This window comes from Danio aesculapii, chromosome 18 (assembly GCF_903798145.1).
Source record: "Danio aesculapii chromosome 18, fDanAes4.1, whole genome shotgun sequence".
Classification (NCBI taxonomy): Eukaryota; Metazoa; Chordata; class Actinopteri; order Cypriniformes; family Danionidae; genus Danio; species Danio aesculapii.
The window spans coordinates 21,465,765-21,489,241 of NC_079452.1; the positions used below are offsets into that span (position 1 = coordinate 21,465,765).

The window sequence follows — 23,477 nt, forward strand, 5'->3', positions numbered from 1 at the left end:
AACTGCTTCCTTGTCCTCATTTGTAAGTCGCTTTGGTCTGCTAAATGACTAAATGTATAACTGAATAAGAGATCGCCTATATAATTTACATTTTAGTTTGTAGAAAAGCTCGCAATTCTCTTAATTAAAAACACCACAGATAGGGAGTGAACAGTGTAGAGTTTTACTTACATGTATAAAAGAGGCTCTGTGTCTCACTGGCAGAGCTCGGTCAGACGGTCCACTTTTTCCATCTTCACACCCACATGAGCGCTCAGACCAAATGCAGGATATACGTCATTAAAGCAAACAAGTGCAAAGACCGCAACTGTGGGTATTGGGACGGAGACAAGAACAAATTCCTGTGCATACACACGTGCTGTTCATTAGGTTTTCTGGAAAATCTGAATAAAACTCTATATTTGATGATATTCCTGTGAAATAATGTAAAAAAAAAACATCTAAAAAATGAATAATATTAATTATAATACATATACACTCACCGGCCACTTTATTAGGTACACCTGTCCAACTGCTCGCTAACACAAATTTCTAACCAGCCGATCACATGGCAGCAGCTCAATGCATTTAGGCATGTAGACATGATCAAGACGATCTGCTGCAGTTCAGACTGAGCATCAGAATGGAGAAGAAAGGGAATTTAAGAGACTTTGAACGTGGCATGGTTGTTGGTCCCAGACGGGCTGATCAGAGTATTTCAGAAACTGCTGATCTACTGAGATTTTCATGCACAACCATCTCTGGGGTTTACAGAGAATGGTCCGACAAAGAGGAAATATCCAGTAAGCGGCAGTTCTGTGGGCGCAAATGCCTTGTTGATGCCAGAGGTCAGAGGAGAATGGCCAGACTGGTTCCAGCTGATAGAACGGCAACAGTAACTAAAATAAGCACTCGTTACAACCGAGGTCTGCAGAAGAGCATCTCTGAACACACAACACGTCCAACCTTGAGGCGGATGGGCTACAGCAGCAGAAGACCACACCGGGTGCCGCTCCTGTCCGCTAAGAACAGGAACTGAGGCTACAATTCACACAGGCTCACCAAAACTGGACAATAGAAGATTGGAGAAACGTTGCCTGGTCTGATGAGTCTCCATTTCTGCTGCCACATTCAGATGGTCGGGTCAGAACTTGACGTCATGAAAGCATGGATCCATCCTGCCTTGTATCAGCGGTTCAGGCTGGTGGTGTAATGGTGTGGGGGGATATTTTTTTGGCACACTTTGGGTCCATTAGTACCAATTGAGCATTGTGTCAACACCTTTATGACCACAGTGTCTCCATCTTCTGATGGCTACCTCCAGCAGGATAACGCACCATGTCATAAAGTGCCAATCATCTCAGACTGAACATGACAATGAGTTCACTGTACTCAAATGGCCTCCACAGTCACCAGAGCTCAATCCAATAGAGCACCTTTGGGATGTGGTGGAATGGGAGATTGGCATCATGGATGTGCAGCCAACAAATCTGCAGCAACTGCGTGATGCTATCATGTCAATATGGAGCAAAATCTCTGAGGAATATTTCCAGTGGCTTGTTGAATCTCTGCCATGAAGGATTAAGGCAGTTCTGAAGGCAGAAGGGGGTCCAGCCCTGTAATAGTGAGGTATACCTAATAAAGTGGCCGGTGAGTGTATACACTGTAAAAAATGTCTAAATTAGCAGTTTTCCATTTTTCTGATTAATGTTTTTATTTTTCCCTGTTTATTTCTGCTTTTGAATTGCATTATGTGAGCTTGATCTTTCTTCTGACAACGTTTAACCTTGAAAAGCTGGAAAAAAAAGTGGCTTTCTGGTCATCTTTAAAGTTGCAGTGCTATATTACCCTACAAACACCTCATAATAAACTGCAGCACATTTTCTGTTATTTTACACTCTTATTTCTCTATATGTGATTATTTCTTATACATGATGTTGTTATTTCGAACTACTAAAAGTCACTTTGTTAAACTGCAGAGTTGAATTTTCAACATCAAATGTCGACAGAGCAGAGATCAACATCCCTGCAATTCACAACCGAACCAGAATAAACACCTGAGAATCACATCATATATATATATACACACACATTTTAAAGCCCACATTACAGCTACAGTGTTAATGTTGCTAATGCACATTGTTATAGTCTTAAAGTGAACTATTAATCCATGCAAGTTGATGCACTGGACAGAATCAAAGGGTTTAGTTAATTGTTAATCAAACCCTGAGCATGTTATTATTTTCATCTCTGAGGATTATGAGTTTGCTGTGAATAAAGTGAGAGGTGAAGCACTAATAGCTGAAGATACACTGTCATACTGAAATGGAAGTCTGCTGTAACCGCGGACAGAAGCAAGCGTTAAAGTGGGTGTGAAGACAGAATGTTTGATCACAGCTGTAAAAATGAAAGGGAAGATTTACAAAGCTGTTTTTCCTTCAGCGGTCAGTCAGCGAGTGGAAACTGAAATTCAGATGGAAACAAACAGCGCATGTCAATGGTTACAGGTTTTCAGCATTCTTCAAAACATCTTCTTTTGTGTTCAACAGAATAAAGAAACTCATAAAGGTTTTCAAATTCTGTCATTGTTTACTCACCAGCGACACGGTGGCTCGGTGGTCATCACTGTCGCCTCACAGCAAGAAGGATGCTAGTTCGAGTCTGGCTGGGCCTCGTTGGCATTTCTATGTGGAGTTTGCATGTTCTCCCCATGTTAGTGTGTGTTTCCTCCGGGTGCTCCGCTTTCCCCCACAGTCCAAACACATGCACTATAGGGGAATTGAACTAAATTGGCTGTAGTGTATGTGTATGTGTGTGAATGAGTGTGTATGGGTGTTTCCCAGCACTGGAAGGGCATCTGCAGTGTAAAACATAAGCTGGAATAGTTGGCGGTTCATTCCACTGTGGCGATCACTGATAAATAAAGAGACTAAGACGAAGGAAATGAATGAATGTTTACTCATCCTCGTTTCAAACCTTTATGAGTGTCTTTTCTAATGCTAAATCCAAAGTCAGATAGTTGGAAGAATGCTGGAAACCTGTAACTGTAACCATCGACTTCAATAGCATTTGTTTAGTCTTGAGGAAGTTTTGGGGAGAGTAAATAGGGAGTAAATGTTACTTTTTTGGGTCAACTGTCCCTTTAAGACCAACAGTGAAGTTTCTGTAGACCAGGGGTGTCCAAAGTCGGTCCTGGAGGGCCGGTGTCCTGCATATTTTAGTTCCAACCCCAATTAAACACACCTGAACCAGCTAATCAAGCTCTTTCTAGGTATACTAGAAACTTCCAGGGGTGTGTTGAAGAAAGTTGGAGCTAAACTATGCAGGACACTGGCCCTCCAGGACCGACTTTGGACACCCGTGCTGTAGACAAAGAGGCGTCTTTTTTCCCCTTCCTTCATTGTGACCTTGGTTGTTTTGGCAGTCATTTAGCTAAGTATAAATTCAGATGAGCAGTGGGAAAACTTTAAACTAATCAGTATTACTACTTTTCCAGTTTAGTTAATTCTAAACATTGTATAAAACTATTTGGGCAAAATTATTAGTGGAATTAATATACTTTTATTATGATATTTCCCAAGCGATGAATTTTTCACAGTATTTCCTATAATATTTTTGCTTCTGGAGAAAGTCTTATTTGTTTCAGTTTGGATGCAGTTTAATAATTTTATTTTATATTTAAGGTCAGTATTATTAAGCTCTGTTATACAATGACTTGTCTAACATAACCTAGTTAAGCCTTTAAATGTCACTTTAAGCTGAATACTAGCATCTTGCAAAAATGCTAGTCAAATATTAACTAGACAAAGACAACATAAACGAGTTATTACAGGCCTGTAGCCAAGGGGGATTCGGCTGATTCGGAAGACCCACCCCTCACTGATAAAGGTCCAGAATTTGTCCCATTCATGAGCTCATTTGTCTTATTTGGACTGCTATGCCACCATAAATAGTAAAAGTAACCCATCGAAAAGGCTTTACGACCAAGCGGAATCCTGGCGTGATTTTCAGTTAATTAGTCCAACATCTAGCCGTGCAACAAAACATCTGACATAAGCAAAGTCATATTTCATCACTGTATTGTTTTTGAATAAGGTACTTTTACAAGAGAGGCATGATGCAAATCTCCCGTTCCACCACATCCCAAAGGTGCTCTATTGGATTGAGCTCTGGTGACTGTGGAGGCCATTTGAGTGCAGTGAACTCATCGTCATGTTTAAGAAGCCAGTCTGAGATGATTTGTGCTTTCTGACATGGTGCGTTATCTTGCTGGAAGTAGCCATCAGAAGATGGAGACACTGTGGTCATAAAGGGATGGACATGGTCAGCAACAATACTCAGGTAGGCTGTGGTGTTTACGTTATGCTTAATTGGTACTAATGGACCCAAAGTGTGCCAAGAGAATATCCCCCACACCATTACACCACCACCACCAGCCTGAACCGTTGATATAAGGAAGGATGGATCCATGCTTTCATGTTATTGAGGCCAAATTGTGAGCCGACCATTCAAATGTGGCAGCAGAAATGGAGACTCATCAGACCAGGCAACATTTCTCCAATCTTCTATTGTCCAGTTTTGGTGAGCCTGTGTGAATTGTAGCCTCAGTTTCCTGTTCTTAGCCGACAGGAGTGGCACCCGGTGTGGTCTTCTGCTGCTGTAGCCCATCCGCCTCAAGGTTTGGACATGTTCTGACCATTTTCAGAGATGGTTGTGCGTGAAAATCCCAGTAGATCAGCAGTTTCTGAAATACTCAGAACAGCCAATCTGGCACCAACAACCATGCCACGTTCAAAGTCTCTTAAATCCCCTTTCTTCCCCATTCTGATGCTCAGTCTGAACTGCAGCAGATCGTCTTGACCATGTCTACATGCCTAAACGCATTGAGCTGCTGCCATGTGATTGGCTGATTTTAAATTTGCATTATTGAGGCAGGTGTACCTAATAAAGTGGCCAGTGAGAGTATATATATATATATATATATATATATATATATATATATATATATATATATATATATATATATATATATATATATATAATATATATATATATACATACACAATCCTTGTCGTTTAGACCTCTCTAAATCATTATTTATTCATTATTTTCTCCCATGTTGTTTGATTCTGTTCATAGCTGGTTGGTTGGTATATTGATGGATTATATATTGATAACCAAAACCTTTTAAAAAAACTCTACAGGAAAAAATAACTCTGATACCAGAATAATAAAACAAATGAAGCAGTGATGCTTGAAATAACAGATGAGCACTAGTGCACTCAAATATGACGCCTTACTTCTGCTTCATCTGAACACACATTTACTGTTTTGACATCTTTGCTTTTTATTAAACTTTGACAGCAACACCCCAGTGCAGTAAAACCTAACCCGTAATGAACCCACAGTCCTGTAGAACTTTAGTAACAGCAGGTATCAGCTCGTCCGCATAATCCCAGAGACGATAATCAGTGATGAGGTTTGTGTTGAGCGGATACGTGAAGTTTTTACTGTGGTACATTCGAGCGACATCTCTATCCACCCTGACCGTGTGCTGACCGAGATTCACAGTATCCAGCAAGCCATGTACAGTAGCCATCAGAACCAGCCGCGGGTTCACGATCACCTTATAGTTATTAAAAGCTTTGGGGTTATTAGGCACTCGCTGGATGTATTTCAGTATATTAGTTCCCCGTACGCTCTCCCATTGTCTTACATCATATTTCCCATTGTCTTTAGATGTGAAAGGGAATTGGTTGTTCTCAAACTCAAACCCTAAGCTATCCCCGTATGTTTTCTCCAACTTTGGTAACATCTCCGTCCATGTTTTCACGCCGAAAGGTAAAATGAGTTCATCCATGTCATGTAGAGCCACATATTGGCTTTGGTACATATATCGATAAACACAATCATTGAGTGCAGGAATCTGTCCATAATAGTGCAGCTCGCCTCCTGATATATCCTTCCTCCATCCGCTGGACACCTTGACGTGTTTTTTAATAGTCCACGGGATGACTTCGATGAATCCTTGCGCTACGTAATAATCCAAAACCTTCTGTACGTCTGAATCGCAGTTCGTCCGATATATCGCGACTCTTGTCGCACCGAGAAGTCGAAACATCTCCATTGCTTCAACAAGATTGAGGACGTTTTTATAGTCGTACATTACAGAGATGCAGATGGTGAAGTGATGTGGGAACGTCGTAGGAACGTCTCTGTTCCTGATGCTTTGGAATGATGTGATGCCTCCCGAGTGATCGGTTGATGATGTTAAAGCAACATGCGTTGGGTTTAAACACTCGTTATTTAATAGGCATGTAATAGTAGCTGTGCCGTATTCAAAATTGAAGTGGTCTGAATGAATAGTGTAATGCGCTAACGTAGTCACGTTTTTCCCCACCGCAGCATAGCACACATGTATACGTCACAAACTGATTCCGATAAACAATCGCAATTGATTTAATCTCTTTGAAACGGTGGTCCATATAAGAGCCGGTCACGTATGTGTTTAGATCGCCTACTTTAATCACAGGCCCTTCGTTGATTATAACACCGCAGGCCGTGGGAGTTTCTTCGAGGAATGTTTTGTTTGTTGGAGGATAGTCTGAGGGTTTGGCTTCGTAGATTTGCCAGTTTGCGTTTTGGGCGTAGTCTTGGAAATAAATAAAGGCGATGAAGGTGAACGCTGATATAAAGGCGATGCCGTAGAAGATCTTCAAGGCACAAATCCTCTTGCTTGAAGGCTTGGCTTCCGATTCACTTTCGAGGAGTTCATATTTCCCTGGAGGAAAAAAAAAGGGAGAGGAAGAGGAAGAGTTTAGAGCTTTTTGCAGTAATGGATGAAAACACTTTGCTGGCTTGTGATGGGATCGGTTTCTGGTGCCTCTGGAAATGCAGATTGAACTCTAAACAATAATAGCTGAGTATTTCGGCTGTGCTGTGTGTGAAACAGATCCATTTATGAAAGGACTTGTTGTTGAAATTAGAGCTTTTAAACAAACAAATGAAAGAAAGAAGGAAACACATTCATTCATTCATTTTCATCCGCTTTTCCGAGGCCGGGTTGTGGGGGCAGCAGTCTCAGGAGAGAACTCCAGACTTCACTCTCCCCAGACACTTCCTCCAGGGGGATCCTGTGGCGTTCCCAGGCCAGCCGAGAGACATATTCCCTCCAGCGTGTCCTGGGTCTTCCCCTAGGCCTCCACCCGGTAGGACATGCCTGGAACACCTCCCTAGAGGCGTCCAGGAGGCATCTGAAACAGATGCCCGAGCCACCTCAGCTGGATGTGGAGGAGCTGCGGCTCTACTCCGAGCTCCTTCCAGGTGACAGAGCTCCTCACCTTATCCATAAGGGTGCAAGGAAACTCATTTCAGCTGTTTGTATCGGAGATCTTCTCCTTTTAGTCATGACCCAAAGCTCATGACCATAGGTGAGAGTAGGAACGTAGATTGACCGGTAACTCAAAAGCTTTGCCTTTAGGCCAGGGATGGGCAAACTTAATCCTGGAGGGCCGGTGTCCCTGCATAATTTTGCTCCAACCCTAATCAAACACACCTGCTTGTAGCTTTCTAGTGATCTTAAAGACACTAATTAGGGTGTTCAGGTGTGTTTGATTAGTGTTGGAGCAAAACTCTGCAGGGACACCGGCCCTCGAGGATCAAGTTTGCCCATGCCTGCTTTAGGCTCAGCTCCTTCTGTACCACAACGGACTGGTACACCGACCGCATTACTGCACCCATCCGCCTGTCAATCTCACGTTCCATCCTTCCCTCACTCCTGAACAAAACCCCAAGACATATTTAAAGTTCATTTAATTTAATGTTGAAATTGGGGCTTAAATAAAGTAATTTAATTCAGGATGCAGGAAACACAGACTGTATGTGATTTATTTATGAAATTACTTCATCTATTGCTGAATGAACAGAGGTGAAGATTTGAGATTGAGGGCATTGTGGAAAATATGGCAAATAAATACATAACACACATTAATTTTAGCAGCATCACAGTGACATAGTGGTTGGCACTTTCAGCTCACAGCAAGAAGGTCGCTGGTTCGAGTCCGTTGTCATTTCTGTTTGTATGTTCTCCCCATGTTGGTGTTGGTTTCCTCCGGGTGCTCCGGTTTCCCCCACAGTCCAAACACATGCGCTATAGGAGTATTGATGAACTAAATTGGCCGTGGTGTATGAGTGTGTGTGTGAACGAGTGTGTTTGGGTGTTTCCCAGTACTGGGTTGCAGCTGGAAGGGCATCGGCAGCAATTTTTGCACACTAGAAACTACCAGGTTTGAGTAGATGTTAACTGTATGACATCCATAGTTTGTTGCTTAATAATTAAACAGCGTATTCTAATGTACAAAAATGCTATTGTCATTTACTGTGGTAACCCTTTACAATAGTTATAGTTCATGTTACTTAACCTAGTTTACCCCTTTTTCAAGATTTAATATAAGACTTTTGTGTCTCCAGAATGTGTGTGTAAAGTTTCAGCTCAAAACACCCATCAGATTATTTATTAGAGCTTTAGGATATTGGATTTTCCGCTCTGAACACACTGTAGCTGTTTTTGTGGCCTGTGCCTTTAAGGCTGGTTCTCCCCGCCCACAGTTCCCACATGCCTGTCAGTGTGCCTCAATCTCCAGCTGTGTCAGATATACAGCACAGTGACAGACATGAAGGAAGCAGACCTCACGTACCGTTTGTGAGAAATACTACAGTGAGAACAGTACAGATGATTATTTGATGTAGTTGTTGTGGAGTTACAACAATGAATCACACACAATGCCATTACAAAGTTCACACACACACACACAGCGTTTGCACTGTTTTTGCATGGCAAATGTGACAGGATACACATTGATATCCACTGCTGTATGGATATCCGTTATGTTAATGTACAAAATAAAGCTGATATAACGTCCACAAACTGATCACGTTTGATGATCACAGAGCGCTGAACAGAACTTTTAATCCTGGTTTGTTTGTGCACGACCTGTCTTGTTGATATGATTATACGAGTTACTATGGAGACATGTTAATACGCGGCTGTCGATCAATTCGGTGGGCGGGGAAACCACCCTTCTTCACGTTGCAGTCGACCTCAAAATGGATTATATTTTAAAGCCAGGAAATTAAAAAAAAAAGACTTATTGTGTTTCTATCACTCCAACATGACTGTAGACACACTATACCTACACACAGTTCTGTCCAAACAGCTTACAGAAGATGATTTTCATCATAGGTCCCCGAACTAAAATCCAATATTTGCTCTTAAACTCTATGCAAAGCATCGTGGTACAGTAAAGTTAATGGTGAAGTATAAAGATGACAGTTTAACTCATTGTTAATTATTATTTTGTGGCCAAACTGTGTTCATGTTTAAACAGTTAATCCCTAATAGAGTCTTTTAATGCGTCCTTGAAAGATCATTGTTCTGTATCAGCCAGACAAGATTGTTGCACATAGAAACTAATGTTAAGGTGAATAAGATTTGACTATGATTGTCATTATTTTTGGCTCAAATAGTAAAAAAATAAATAAACGGGACATAATCTGAAGTGCAAAAATAACATTTCAATTTAATTTACTTTATCGTATACATAGAACAATGAAATACCATCTGCATGGTGAATATCAGCTCACAAAATATTTAGCAATTAAATTAAATTTTAAAAAATGTTTCATTTGTTCATTATTATTATTATTTATTTATTTATTTGAAAGCCCTATTTTCAACATTAAATTAATTTAAATAATGTTATTTATTTATTTATTTATTTATTTATTTATTTATTTATTTATTATTTATTTATTCATTTATTTATTTATTTAAAAGCCATACTTTCAACATTAAATTAATTTAAATAATGTTATTTATTTATTCATTTATTTATTTATTTATTTAAAATCCATACTTTCATCCATACATTCAATCCATACATACATTAAATTAATTTTAAATGTGTTATTTATTTATTTGAAAGCCCTATTTTCAACATTAAATTAATTTAAATGTTATTTATTTATTTATTTATTTATTTATTTATTTATTCATTTATTTATTTATTCATTCATTTATTTATTTATTTGAAAGTCCTATTTTCAACATTAAATTAATTTAAATAATGTTATTTATTTATTTATTTATTTATTTATTTATTTATTTATTTATTTATTTATTTATTTAAAAGCCCTACTTTCAACATTAAATTAATTTAAAATGTGCTATTTATTTATTTATTTCTGTATTTATTTATTCATTTATTTATTTTTTTAAAAGCCCTATTTTCAACATTAAATTAATTTAAATAATGTTATTTATTTATTTATTTATTTATTTATTTATTTATTTATTTATTTATTTAAAATCCATACTTTCATCCATACATTCAATCCATCCATACATTAAATTAATTTTAAATGTGTTATCTATTTATTTATTTATTTATTTATTTGAAAGCCCTATTTTCAACATTAAATTAATTTAAATAATGTTATTTATTTATTTATTTATTTATTTAAAATCCATACTTTCAACATTAAATTAATTTAAAATGTGTTATTTATTTATTTATTTATTTATTTATCTATTTATTTATTTAAAAGCACTACTTTCAACATTAAATTAATTTAAATAATGTTATTTATTTATTTATTCATTTATTTATTTATTTATTTAAAATCCATACTTTCAACATTAAATTAATTTAAAATGTGTTATTTATTTATTTATTTATTTATTTATTTATTTATTCAATTATTGAATTATATGAAAGCCCTAATTTTAAGATTAAATTAAATTAAATTTAAATGTGTTATTTATCTCTTAATCTATGTGTTTGTTTGTTTGTTTGTTTGTTATTTGTTAAATAGTTAATCTCTAATATACCCTGAAGTGCTATATATTGCTTTTATTTGGCTTTCTGTGTATATAAAATAACTTTTGGAAACTGAGTTTGATGCAGACACCACAGTTGCATTTAAAGAGCCTCTGTCCTGTGTTTGTCTCGGGTTAGCCTTGTGCTGAAGATAACTATAGAGTTTGTGGCTGCGTAGTGAAAAAGATGATTATCATTTTGCTTTGTAAAAGTCACCATGGAACTGAAATTGCAACTCATTTGCTTTTGTCTTCTTCTTTCTCTCAGATATATAAATGTGTCACTGTGAGGCAAGACAGTAATAGCGAGAGAAACTAAACGCAACTGTGTTTAACAGGAATAAGAAAAGCACTGAAGAAACACACACCAGCATGAACTAAACTAAAGGGGAGCTATTATGCAAAAACACAGTTTAAACACAGTTGTGTGGCAGCAGTCTGTGAGTATGACCAGCTTCAAATCGTATAAATTAATTAATTGTATTTATTATAATCAGACTTGATGAAAACAGTCTGCAGAAACACTTTGATTGACATTCTCCCGTATATGATGTCATCAGAGGGGGAAAGCCCCACCCACTAGTGACCATCTCTCCCTCATTAGCATAGGACATCAGTCTTGTTTTTGAATCTGCCACTGTGCTGATGCACAGGCAACTGTAGCTCCGCCCTCTTTTAAAAACATCACAGTCTCATTTGAATTTAAAGCGACAGTCACCAAATCTCCACAATTAGGATCAAAGCCTGAAAGTTCACCCAGTCCACTCATGCTGGTCAAAGAAAATTGGTATCAATAGTCATATTGATATTATCATTCATTTTCTTTTCGGCTTAGTTCCTTTATTTATCAGGAGTCACCACAGCGGAATGAACTGCCAACTATTCCTGCATATGTTTTACACAGCGGATGCCCTTCCAGCTGCAACCCATCACTGGGAAACACCCATACACTCTCATACACTACGGACAATTTAGTTCACCCAATTCCCCTATAGCGCATGTCTTTGGACAGAGCACCCGGAGGAAACCCACGCTAACACGGGGAGAACATGCAAACAAGAAAAATGCCAACTGACCCAACCGAGGCTTGAACCAGCGACCTTCTTGCTGTAAGGCGATCGTGCTACCCACTGCGCCACCGTGATGCCCAAATATGAGAATATGTGACATGTTAAACATGTTTTAGTAGCACTAACTGGTTCAAATGTATAATTGATAATCAAATAACTCACTATTTACTGACTCAAGTGGTCCTAAACTTTTATTAATTTTATTCTTCTGTTGAACACAAAGCAAGATATTGTGAAGACAACAAGGAGCTTTTGACATCCATCATAGGAACAACATATATATATATATATGTACAACAATTCTGTCTGGTTATCGAATCTGATTGGCTGATAGCCGTGCAGTATTCTGCAATAACAGCACTCATACAGCCTCTTCACCCTTGTGTATTACTCCACCCACATAGAGGGCCAGCAGATCAATAAACTCACTACAGTCTGACAAATATTGCAGCTGTTGGACAACATAATGTACTTTTGAGGCTATTTTAGGCAGGACAGTGCCTGTTTTAAATATTTATCATTTCGGAGATTCAGCTCATTGAGCAGAGCACAGATGGATGATGTTCCACCACAAGATGGCGACAGAGATCCCATAGAGGAAAAAAGCTCAGGGTAATTTCCAACTACAGCTGATCAAGTCATTATAGAACAGGTAAGTGACTTTCTAAGTCCATCTCTCTCTTTTGTATGTAGTAATATTGTATTTATACCATAGTAATCTGCTTGTGTTTGCTTTACTTTTTCATGGTGATCTACCGATTGCAACAGAAATACTGGGAAATCTCTGTAGACTGATGGCATTTCATGCTGTTCAGCCTTATAATCTTACAATGTGAGTAAAATCAGCTGTTTTATCATCACATTAGACATTACACTAGAGAATCATTCATTTAAACACTAGCTCTAAAGTGATGTTGGTGAATTAGCAGTGGTTTCTGCTGTTCTGACGTCAGCTGCAGATGTGAATGAATGGCAGAGGAAAGTTCCTCATACTAAATGATTTTTGAGACTCTCAGTGTTTGATTTTCTTGTTTATAAACACGATTATGCCGTCGAACTGTTTAATAAACACAATATTACACGAGTAGCAGTGCAATATGGCTGTATCTCGTCACTGGTGGGACACTAAGGCACTTGGGCTCCCACTAGTGCCGATATACAGCCATATCACACTGCTACTAGTGTAATGATAATAATAATAAATAAATAAATATATTATAAATATATTTATATACACATACATTTATTCATTCATTTTATTATCATTTTACTCCCTTTATTAATCTGGGGTCGCCACAGCGGAATGAACCACCAACTTATGCAGCTTATGTTTTATGCAGCGGATGCCCTTCCAGCTACAACCCATCGCTGGGAAAATATATATAAAAATATATATACAGTTGAAGTCAAAATATTTCCCAAATATTGTTTAACAGATTCAGGAATTTTTCACAGTATTTCCTATAATATTTGTTCTTCTGGAGAAAGTCTTAATTGTTTTATTTCGGCTAGAATAAAAGCAGTTATACTTGTTTTGAACCCATTTTCAGGTAAATATTATTAGCCCCCTTAAGCAATATTAGTTTTGGATTGTCTCCAGAATAAACCACTGTTATACAATGACTTGTCTAATTACCCTAACTTTACCCTAATTAACCTAGTTAAGCCTTTAAATGTCACTTTAAGCTAAATACTAGTGTCTTGAAGAATATCTAGTCTAATATTACTGTATGTGCTGTAATTATGGAAAAGATTAAAGAAACAGTTATTAGAAATGAGTTATTAAAACTATTATGTAAAAAAATACACAGGATGGCTAATAATTCTGACTTTAACTGTATATAAGAAACTCAAACAGGTTTGGAACAAGGTAAGTCAATTTGGACAAAAGTGTCTGCTAAATGACTGAATGGAAATATTGACAGAATTTTAGATGACCTGTCCCTTTAAAATGCTTGAAGACGAACATAGAAAGCCTGTAATCCAACTAAAAGGCAATAAACGCACAGCAGAGCAGAGCAGAGCACAACACAGACGTTACCAACAGATATACGGAAACAGAGAAACCACAGAGCAAACGAGCTGATCAATGATACAGCAGCTCAATGAAATTACAGTAGAAATTAGTTACCATGACGACGAGCACAGGAAGGAAATCTAAATAACTCATACTGTATTACAAAAGTTCTGGAAATAGAGCTTCGTGCACGCGGTCGGCCTTATTACACTAAATATGTTATGATGCACGCATTTTATTTCCTCATTCAGCGACATCTGATTATTCTTATATTGTATATGTCATAATATATCACATTATTATAATAATTATATTATAATAATGTGATATATTATGACATATATAATATAATAATCATACTATATTGCAAATATAATATAATAATGTGATAAATTATGACATATATGATATAATCATACTATAATGCAAATATTATATAATATAATATAATATAATATTGTAATATAATATAATATAATATAATATAATATAATATAATATAATATAATATAATATAATATAATATAATTTAATATAATATAATATAATTTAATATAATATAATATAAAATAATATATAATAATGTAATATAATATAATATAATATAATATAATATAATATAATATAATATAATATAAAATAATATAATATAAAATAATATATAATAATGTAATATAATATAATATAATAATATAATATAATATAATATAATATAATATAATATAATATAATATAATATAATATAATATAATATAAAATAATATATAATAATGTAATATAATATAATATAATATAATATAATATAATATAATATAATATAAAATAATATATAATAATGTAATATAATATAATATAATATAATATAATATAATATAATATAATATAATATAATATAATATAATATAATATAAAATAATATATAATAATGTAATATAATATAATATAATAATATAATATAATATAATATAATATAATATAATATAATATAAAATAATATATAATAATGTAATATAATATAATATAATATAATATAATATAATATAATATAATATAATATAATATAATATAAAATAATATATAATCATTTAATATAATATAATATAATATAATATAATTTAATATAATATAATATAAAATAATATATAATAATGTAATATAATATAATATAATATAATATAATATAATATAATATAATATAATATAATATAAAATAATATATAATAATGTAATATAATATAATATAATATAATATAATATAATATAATATAATATAATATAATATAATATAATATAATATAAAATAATATATAATAATGTAATATAATATAATATAATATAATATAATATAATATAAAATAATATATAATAATGTAATATAATATAATATAATATAATATAATATAATATAATATAATATAATGTAATATAATTAATATTATATAATATAATATAATATAATATAATTAATATTATATAATATAATATAATATAATATAATATAATATAATATAATATAATATAATTAATATTATATAATATAATATAATATAATATAATTAATATTATATAATATAATATAATATAATATAATATATAATATATAATAATATAATATAATACAATATATAATAATATAATATAATATAATATAATATATAATATATAATAATATAATATAATACAATATAATATATAATAATATAATATAATATATAATAATGTAATATAATATAATATAATATAATATAATATATAATAATATAATGTAATATAATATAATATAATATAATATATAATAATATAATATAATATAATATATAATAATGTAATATAATATAATATAATATAATATATAATATAATATAATATAATATAATATAATATAATATAATATAATGCAAAAACTGGCAAATATTTGAACATAAAGCCATGTTAACAACAATGAAGTTATTTATTTATTTATTATTCAGCACAATATGCTGCAGCATTATAATACACATCATCTGACTATCAGCTATTAGTTTGAGGAAAAACAAAAAGATCAGCTGTCACAACACAAGGCTTTATCATCTCAAATATCATAAAATACTAAATCTATCCATCACTTATGTAACACACGTTTATGTTTGGATATGACAGATAAACTTAGGCCTATGTGAAATATCTACACAGTTTTCCATATTTTTCCATATGGGATCTTAATCTTTTATTTAACAACTATACCTTTGAAAAGATGTAAAAAAGTGACTTTTATTAACATTTGAATAGTTTAAAAGTGCTATATTGTCTGCGCTGGTGTTATATATTATGCAACAAAAGCCATGTAATAAACTGCAACGAGATGTTCTGTTATTTGACAGACTTATTACTCTATATATTATTATTTCTAATACATTATATTATTTCAAACAACTAAAAGTCAATAAAAGTCACTTTGTTAAGCTGTAGAGTCTAATTTACAACATCATAAGTGGACAGAGCAGAGATCAACATCTCTTAACGCAATTCACAACCGTAAATAAATGCAAAACCATTGTGAATCACAAAATAAGTTGATTAACAAATATTTTTTATAGTGCTCACATGCAACACATATTTCAGAATACTTCAAAAATAACCATTTACACTGTATTGATTAAAATGACCCATTACATGCATATTCAAATACATCAACTTTAAGTTTTTATGCACATAAATGAGATGTGCTAAGGGAAGGCCAGGCCTTATCTAAGCATGTCAGACCCCATCATGTTCAAACACGTGCTGAAACACTGTCAGAAGCTCAGGCTTATACTGCTGTAGTGCACATGCTTTCAACACTGCTGAATTTTGACTGCCATATTAAAACTCCCATTGTTAAAGCTTCTGCTTGGCTCCTAATCCTGAGAATAACCATTACCTATAGTCTTCATCATTTTACCTTTCAGAAAGTACTATAAGAGCATGTGCAAGTCAAAATAATCACAAAAGAATTGTTATTTATATATTATGGCATATATAATAAAATATAATAATCATACTATAATGCAAATATAATATAATAATGTGATATATTATGACATATAATCATACTATAATGTAAATATAATATAATATTGTGATATATTATGACATATATAATATAATAATCATACTATAATGCAAATATAATATAATAATGTGATATATTATGACTTATAATCATACTGTAATGTAAATATAATATAATAATGTGATATATTATGGCATATATAATATAATAATCATACTATAATGCAAATATATTATAATATTGTGATATATTATGACATATATAATATAATAATCATACTATAATGCAAATATAATATAATAATGTGATATATTATGACATATAATCATACTATAATGTAAATATAATATAATATTGTGATATATTATGACATATATAATATAATAATCATACTATAATGCAAATATAATATAATAATGTGATATATTATGACTTATAATCATACTATAATGTAAATATAATATAATAATGTGATATATTATGGCATATATAATATAATAATCATACTATAATGCAAATATAATATAATAATGTGATATATTATGACATATAATCATACTATAATGTAAATATAATATAATATTGTGATATATTATGACATATAAAATAAAATAATCATACTATAATGCAAATATATTATAATAATGTGATATATTATGACTTATAATCATACTGTAATGTAAATATAATATAATATTGTGATATATTATGGCATATATAATATAATAATCATACTATAATGCAAATATATTATAATATTGTGATATATTATGACATATATAATATAATAATCATACTATAATGCAAATATAATATAATAATGTGATATATTATGGCATATATAATATAATAATCATACTATAATGCAAATATATTATAATATTGTGATATATTATGACATATATAATATAATAATCACAATATAATGCAAATATAATATAATAATGTGATATATTATGGCATATATAATATAATAATCACAATATAATGCAAATATAATATAATAATGTGATATATTATGACATATATAATATAATAATCACAATATAATGCAAATATAATATAATAATGTGATATATTATGACATATATAATATAATAATCATAATATAATGCAAATATAATATTATAATGTGATATATTATGACATATATAATAAAATAATCACAATATAATGCAAATATATTATAATAATGTGATATATTATGGCATATATAATATGATAATCATACTATAATGCAAATATATTATAATAATGTGATATATTATGGCATATATAATATAATAATCATAATATAATGCAAATATAATATAATAATGTGATATATTATGGCATATATAATAAAATAATCACAATATAATGCAAATATATTATAATAATGTGATATATTATGGCATATATAATAAAATAATCACAATATAATGCAAATATATTATAATAACGTGATATATTATGATAAATATAATATAATAATGTGATATATTATGGCATATATAATATAATAATCATACTATAGGGCAAATATAATATAATAATGTCATATATTATGGCATATATAATATAATAATCACAATATAATGCAAATATTATAATTTAACATAATAATAAAAAGAGGAAAAATCAAGAAAAGCTAAAAAACTTGCAATTTTTGTTACAATATTTTGCTTGAATTTAATTGTATTATCTTTCAATTTATAATCCTGTTTAGTGACCAAAACATTATTTTAATAAATAAATCTGTTTAATACATCTGTTTTGTTTCAATGCACCATTATTCACAGAGAAATGTAGCTGTAGACTAATAAAATGACAGGTCATCAAGTAGGCTAATTTGTTTGGTTATGAAATATATTACATTTCTATCTAAAATTAGCTCAGCCTAACCAAACTTTAACCCAATTTAATGATGATGTAACAATACGCGTATATGAGCACCCTTCTCTATAGCCTAACCTGTATATGCGCATGATATTCATATTTACATGAACACATAATAATAGATCTGCGCTTTATACAGACGCACGCACTTTATAACGGTTCTGCTTCCTCCATTCACAGGCTGCTAGACACATTTAGTCTCTCAGGTTTGTCACATTAGGCTTTTTTCAGAGATAAAACCATGATATATGTAATGCTGAAAGTCATGGGTGTGGATCTGTATTCATGCATTTGGGTTGAAATTAGCAGCTGAATTTATATAAATTAAAAATCAAAACCGAAAGTAACTTCCCAGTGGTTGAACGGGGTTGGTTTATACTGGGTTACGAGACTTTTATGAGAGGGAGAGACATAAAAAAGACAAAATGTACGTAAGAAAAGTTAGTTTACCTCTCGAACACATGCCGACAGAAGTGATGAACAGTCATAATCCGCGGAGTTTTTCAGGTGTGACGCTCTGAAACTGATCCATTTCTGTAAAACATCCGGAGCTCACGAACGCCTATCTTTGCATATCCCTCTGTTATATTCATGTTTTGTCTTCTTCAAGTCGCTCCTACAGGTTGAAGAATACGCAGTTGACAAATCTTCTGTGTGCGCGTGCTTTGTGTGTGCGTGTGTGTGATGTTCTCACTGGTTGGTTGCGCAAAACAGCAACGAGTGAAATATTTGACAGAAAAAAAAGGGAAAGATTTCTGTCCAAAGCATACAAGTCGGGGTTATGTTCCCTAGGCTATGCAAACCTGCTTAATTTGTTACTCATTTCAAGTAGGCCTATTTTTTACTTCACCTGCCAAAAGTTTTGGGCATGTTTCTGAAGCGCTGTCTTCACTGAAAACACAGGGAAATCAGTATATTGTGAAAATAGCGCTTTCATTTAAAATAGAGGTTTTCCATGTGAATGTACACTACTGGTTACAAGTTTGGGGTCTGTAGGATTTTTATAAATGTATTAGAATAAGCTTCTCCTGCTCTCCAAGGCTGCGTTTATTTCATCAATAATACAGCACAAATTGTAAAGTTGTGAAATGTTATTGCACTATAAAATAACTGTTCAAAATTTAATTTACTCATTTATTCCAGTGATTTTAAAGATGAATGTTCAGCTTCATTACTCCAGTCTTCAGAGTCACATGATCCTTCAGAAATCACTCTAATATTAATAATAATTATTACTATTATTACTATTCTTATTATTGATGGTAATATTAATTAAAGCAATAATGACCGGAGTAATAATTTAATTTGAAACTATATACAAATAAATATTTAATAAAAACTGGCCCCAAACTTTTGACTAGTAGTGTAAACTCTAAGATTTAATCCAGTGTTTTAAAGCTGGATTTTGCTCACTCGTCAGGATCACCTGATTTATACAAATCATTATTATATATCTAATATTATGATTTGATGATCAATAATTATTTTTTCATTCGTATCAATATTTAAATCAATATTGCAGCTTTATATTTTTGGACATCATGCTATAATCCAATTTAAATACATAAATACATACATACACTCTTAAAAATAAAGGTACTGGAGGTGTCACTGGGGTGGTACCTTTTCAAAAGGTACACATTTGTACTTAAAGGGTCCATATTGGTACCTCAAAAGTATATATTAGTACCTACAAATTAAGAGGAACACTTTTGTACGTTTTAGATACTAATATGTACCCTTGAGGTATTAATATGGAGCTTTTAGCTACAAATGTGTACCTTTTGAAAAGGTACCACCCCAGTGACAGCTCCAGTACCTTTATTTTTGAGAGTGTATATATGTATGTATGTATTTATTTATTTAAATTGGATTATAGCATGATGTCCAAAAAAAAATACAAGTCAAAAACCTTTATTATTAAGAGTGTACATCAATAAATACATCCCTTTTTTCTCAAAATGTTGATCTTTTTGCAGTTATTCTCTTCAATGTGTATTAAATTATTGAAATACTGCATTTCCGTGACATTTGAAGCACTACTCTTTGCTGAATTAGCTGATAGTCGGATGGTTATCATAACCACACTTTTTGATGCAACAAAAACACAATTTTGTCAAAGTGCTGACCATACTATTTTACCACAAGGTGTTTATTTAGAAACGTGTGTTTAAACTGTGAGCTATTACAAATGTATAAATAATGTGATGAGATTTCAATTTTAAACCAAACATTTTGAATAAAGAGCTCATTTTTAAAACACAAATGTATTATTATGCATCATAAAAAGTAAATAAATAAAAATAAGGACGCTCTAGATACTTGTTAAAAAACATATTAAAAGCTGTAGCCTGTTGATAATAACACACTGGCCAGCTCATTAGAAGTCAGAAGCTGTACACTTGAATAATTAAAAATGAAATCGGTCTTAAAATCTCATTATTAAGTCAGTTATTTTCACTATTTATGAAGGCATACTGCTAAAAATGGGACAAATGAGCTCATACAGGGGCCAAACTCTGGAATTTGTCAGTGGGGGTGAGTCCTTCTGAACCCCCCCCCCCGACCCCCCCCCCCCCCCCCCCCCGGCTATGGGACCAATAAATAAATAAATAAATTAATTAATTAATAAATGCACCAATAAATAAATAAATGCTAAAATGCAGTATTTAGATCTATCTATCTATCTATCTATCTATCTATCTATCTATCTATCTATCTATCTATCTATCTATCTATCTATCTATCTGTCTGTCTGTCTGTCTGTCTCCATCCGTCCGCCCGTCCGTCCATCCGCCCAACCACCCACCCACCCACCTACCTATCCATCCATCCATCCATCCATCCATCCATCCATCCATCTATTTTTGTTCTATAAATGAAATGTTGCTATTTTATTCATCAAATTGACCAACATGACAGTAAAACTATTTATAATGTTACAAGGAATATACAAAAAAGAAAAAAAGTCAAACCCCCAAAATAAACACAGAAAACACCACCACAAAACACTTATGGGAGAATTAATATTAATATTACATTTAAATGAGTCAAATGATTTTTAGGAGGAAGTTTATAAAATTGTATAAAGGTTTAGATTTAGTTAGCTATTTTTAGAAAATATTTCAGGTAAATTGGGAGCTTTTCCTTGGTCAACTCAATGGCAAAAGTCTCCCAAATGACCTGAATTCACCCTAAGCTTTCGAATCACCTGAAACTTCCTGGCTATGGGCCTGCATAAATAAATGAATACTACTATAGTTTTGTTTTATAAATGAAATGTTGCTATTTTATTTATCAAATTGACCAACAGAACAGTAAAACTATTTATAATGTTACAAGGAATATATATATAAGTTGAGTCCTGTTTTTTCAGGAAGGACTTTAGAGGAAGTTTGTAAAAAAGGTTCAGATTTAGTTAGGATATTTTAGAAAATAGGGTTAATTCAGGTTAATCGGGACACTTTTGCTTGGTCAACTCAATGGCAAAAGTCCCCCAGTTGACCTGAAATCACCCTAAGCTTTTGTCATGTATAAAACTTTAGAGTTTAAAAGTTTATAAACTCTCCAGTCTATATTTTGAGTTTCACAACATTCGCATTATATAGAGCATGCAATCAATAAATCTAGAATATCAAAATGAATGTATTTCCAGGAGCAAACTTAACTAATAAACGAGGTAAGCAGCCGCTTAGGGAACCGAGGAATTAGGGGGCTCCGACCAATAAGAAGCCTATATTAATCAAATAGCTCTTCTATATATTTTTTTATCATTCATTCATTCATTTTCATTTCGGCGTAGTCCCTTTATTAATCTGGTGTCGCCACAGCGGAATGAACCGCCAACTTATCCAGCATATGTTTTACGTAGCGGATGCCCTTACAGCTGCAACCCATCACAGGGACACATGCATACACACTCATATACTACGGACAATTTAGCTTACCCAATTGACCTATACCACATGTCTTTGGACTTGTGGGGGAAACGTGAACATGCAAACTCCCCACAGAAATGCCAACTGAACCAGCCAAGGCTCGAGCCAGCGACCTTCTTGCTGTGAGGTGATTGTGAGACCCACTGCGCCACCCTAAGTTTTCTTTTCAAAACCAGAGGCTCCCATGAATGGAAATGGAACGTTCTTTCCAAACTGCACATGCAGATATTAAATCAATCTAATATTAATCTAATCAATCACAACTATGGCTAGATAACTGTACATATAGTTAGCTTATGAACGCGTTTTTTAATTGTGAATTTAATAAATTCACTATTAAAAACACGTTAAGAAGAAGATAAAGCATCCAAGAAGATAAAGAAGATAAAGTTTTTCTACTTAAACTATATTTTTAACATGCAGTTTATTAAACAAAATGAATCTGTAGAGAAAAAAAATACATCTATAGAAAAAGAGAGTGTTTTGAGTTTTAATGTTAGGGCTAAAACCAATGACTGTAAAAGGCTAAAACTCATTAAAACTCGCCATTTAATTTGTGGCTGTTAATGACTATAAATTCATGCCAAGAGGTGGCGACAAGGGAACGAAAAACAAGGGAGCCAAGAGAGTCATTTGAATCATTCATTCGAGTGATTGGTTCATTCAGGAATACGAGTCATTGAATTGT

The 23,477-nt window shown here is 32.5% G+C and overlaps 1 protein-coding gene across 1 annotated transcript; it reads right to left on the reverse strand.

Moving 5' to 3' along the window:
- Positions 1–5,285: 5,285 nt before the first annotated feature.
- On the reverse strand, positions 5,286–19,546 carry si:zfos-464b6.2 (uncharacterized). The gene is made up of 2 exons (XM_056478888.1): positions 19,302–19,546; positions 5,286–6,760 (listed from the first exon to the last, which is right to left on the reverse strand). The coding sequence occupies exon 2, from the start codon at positions 6,143–6,145 to the stop codon at positions 5,366–5,368; it is 780 nt and encodes a 259-aa protein (XP_056334863.1). The 5' UTR covers positions 6,146–6,760; positions 19,302–19,546; the 3' UTR covers positions 5,286–5,365.
- Positions 19,547–23,477: the final 3,931 nt, after the last annotated feature.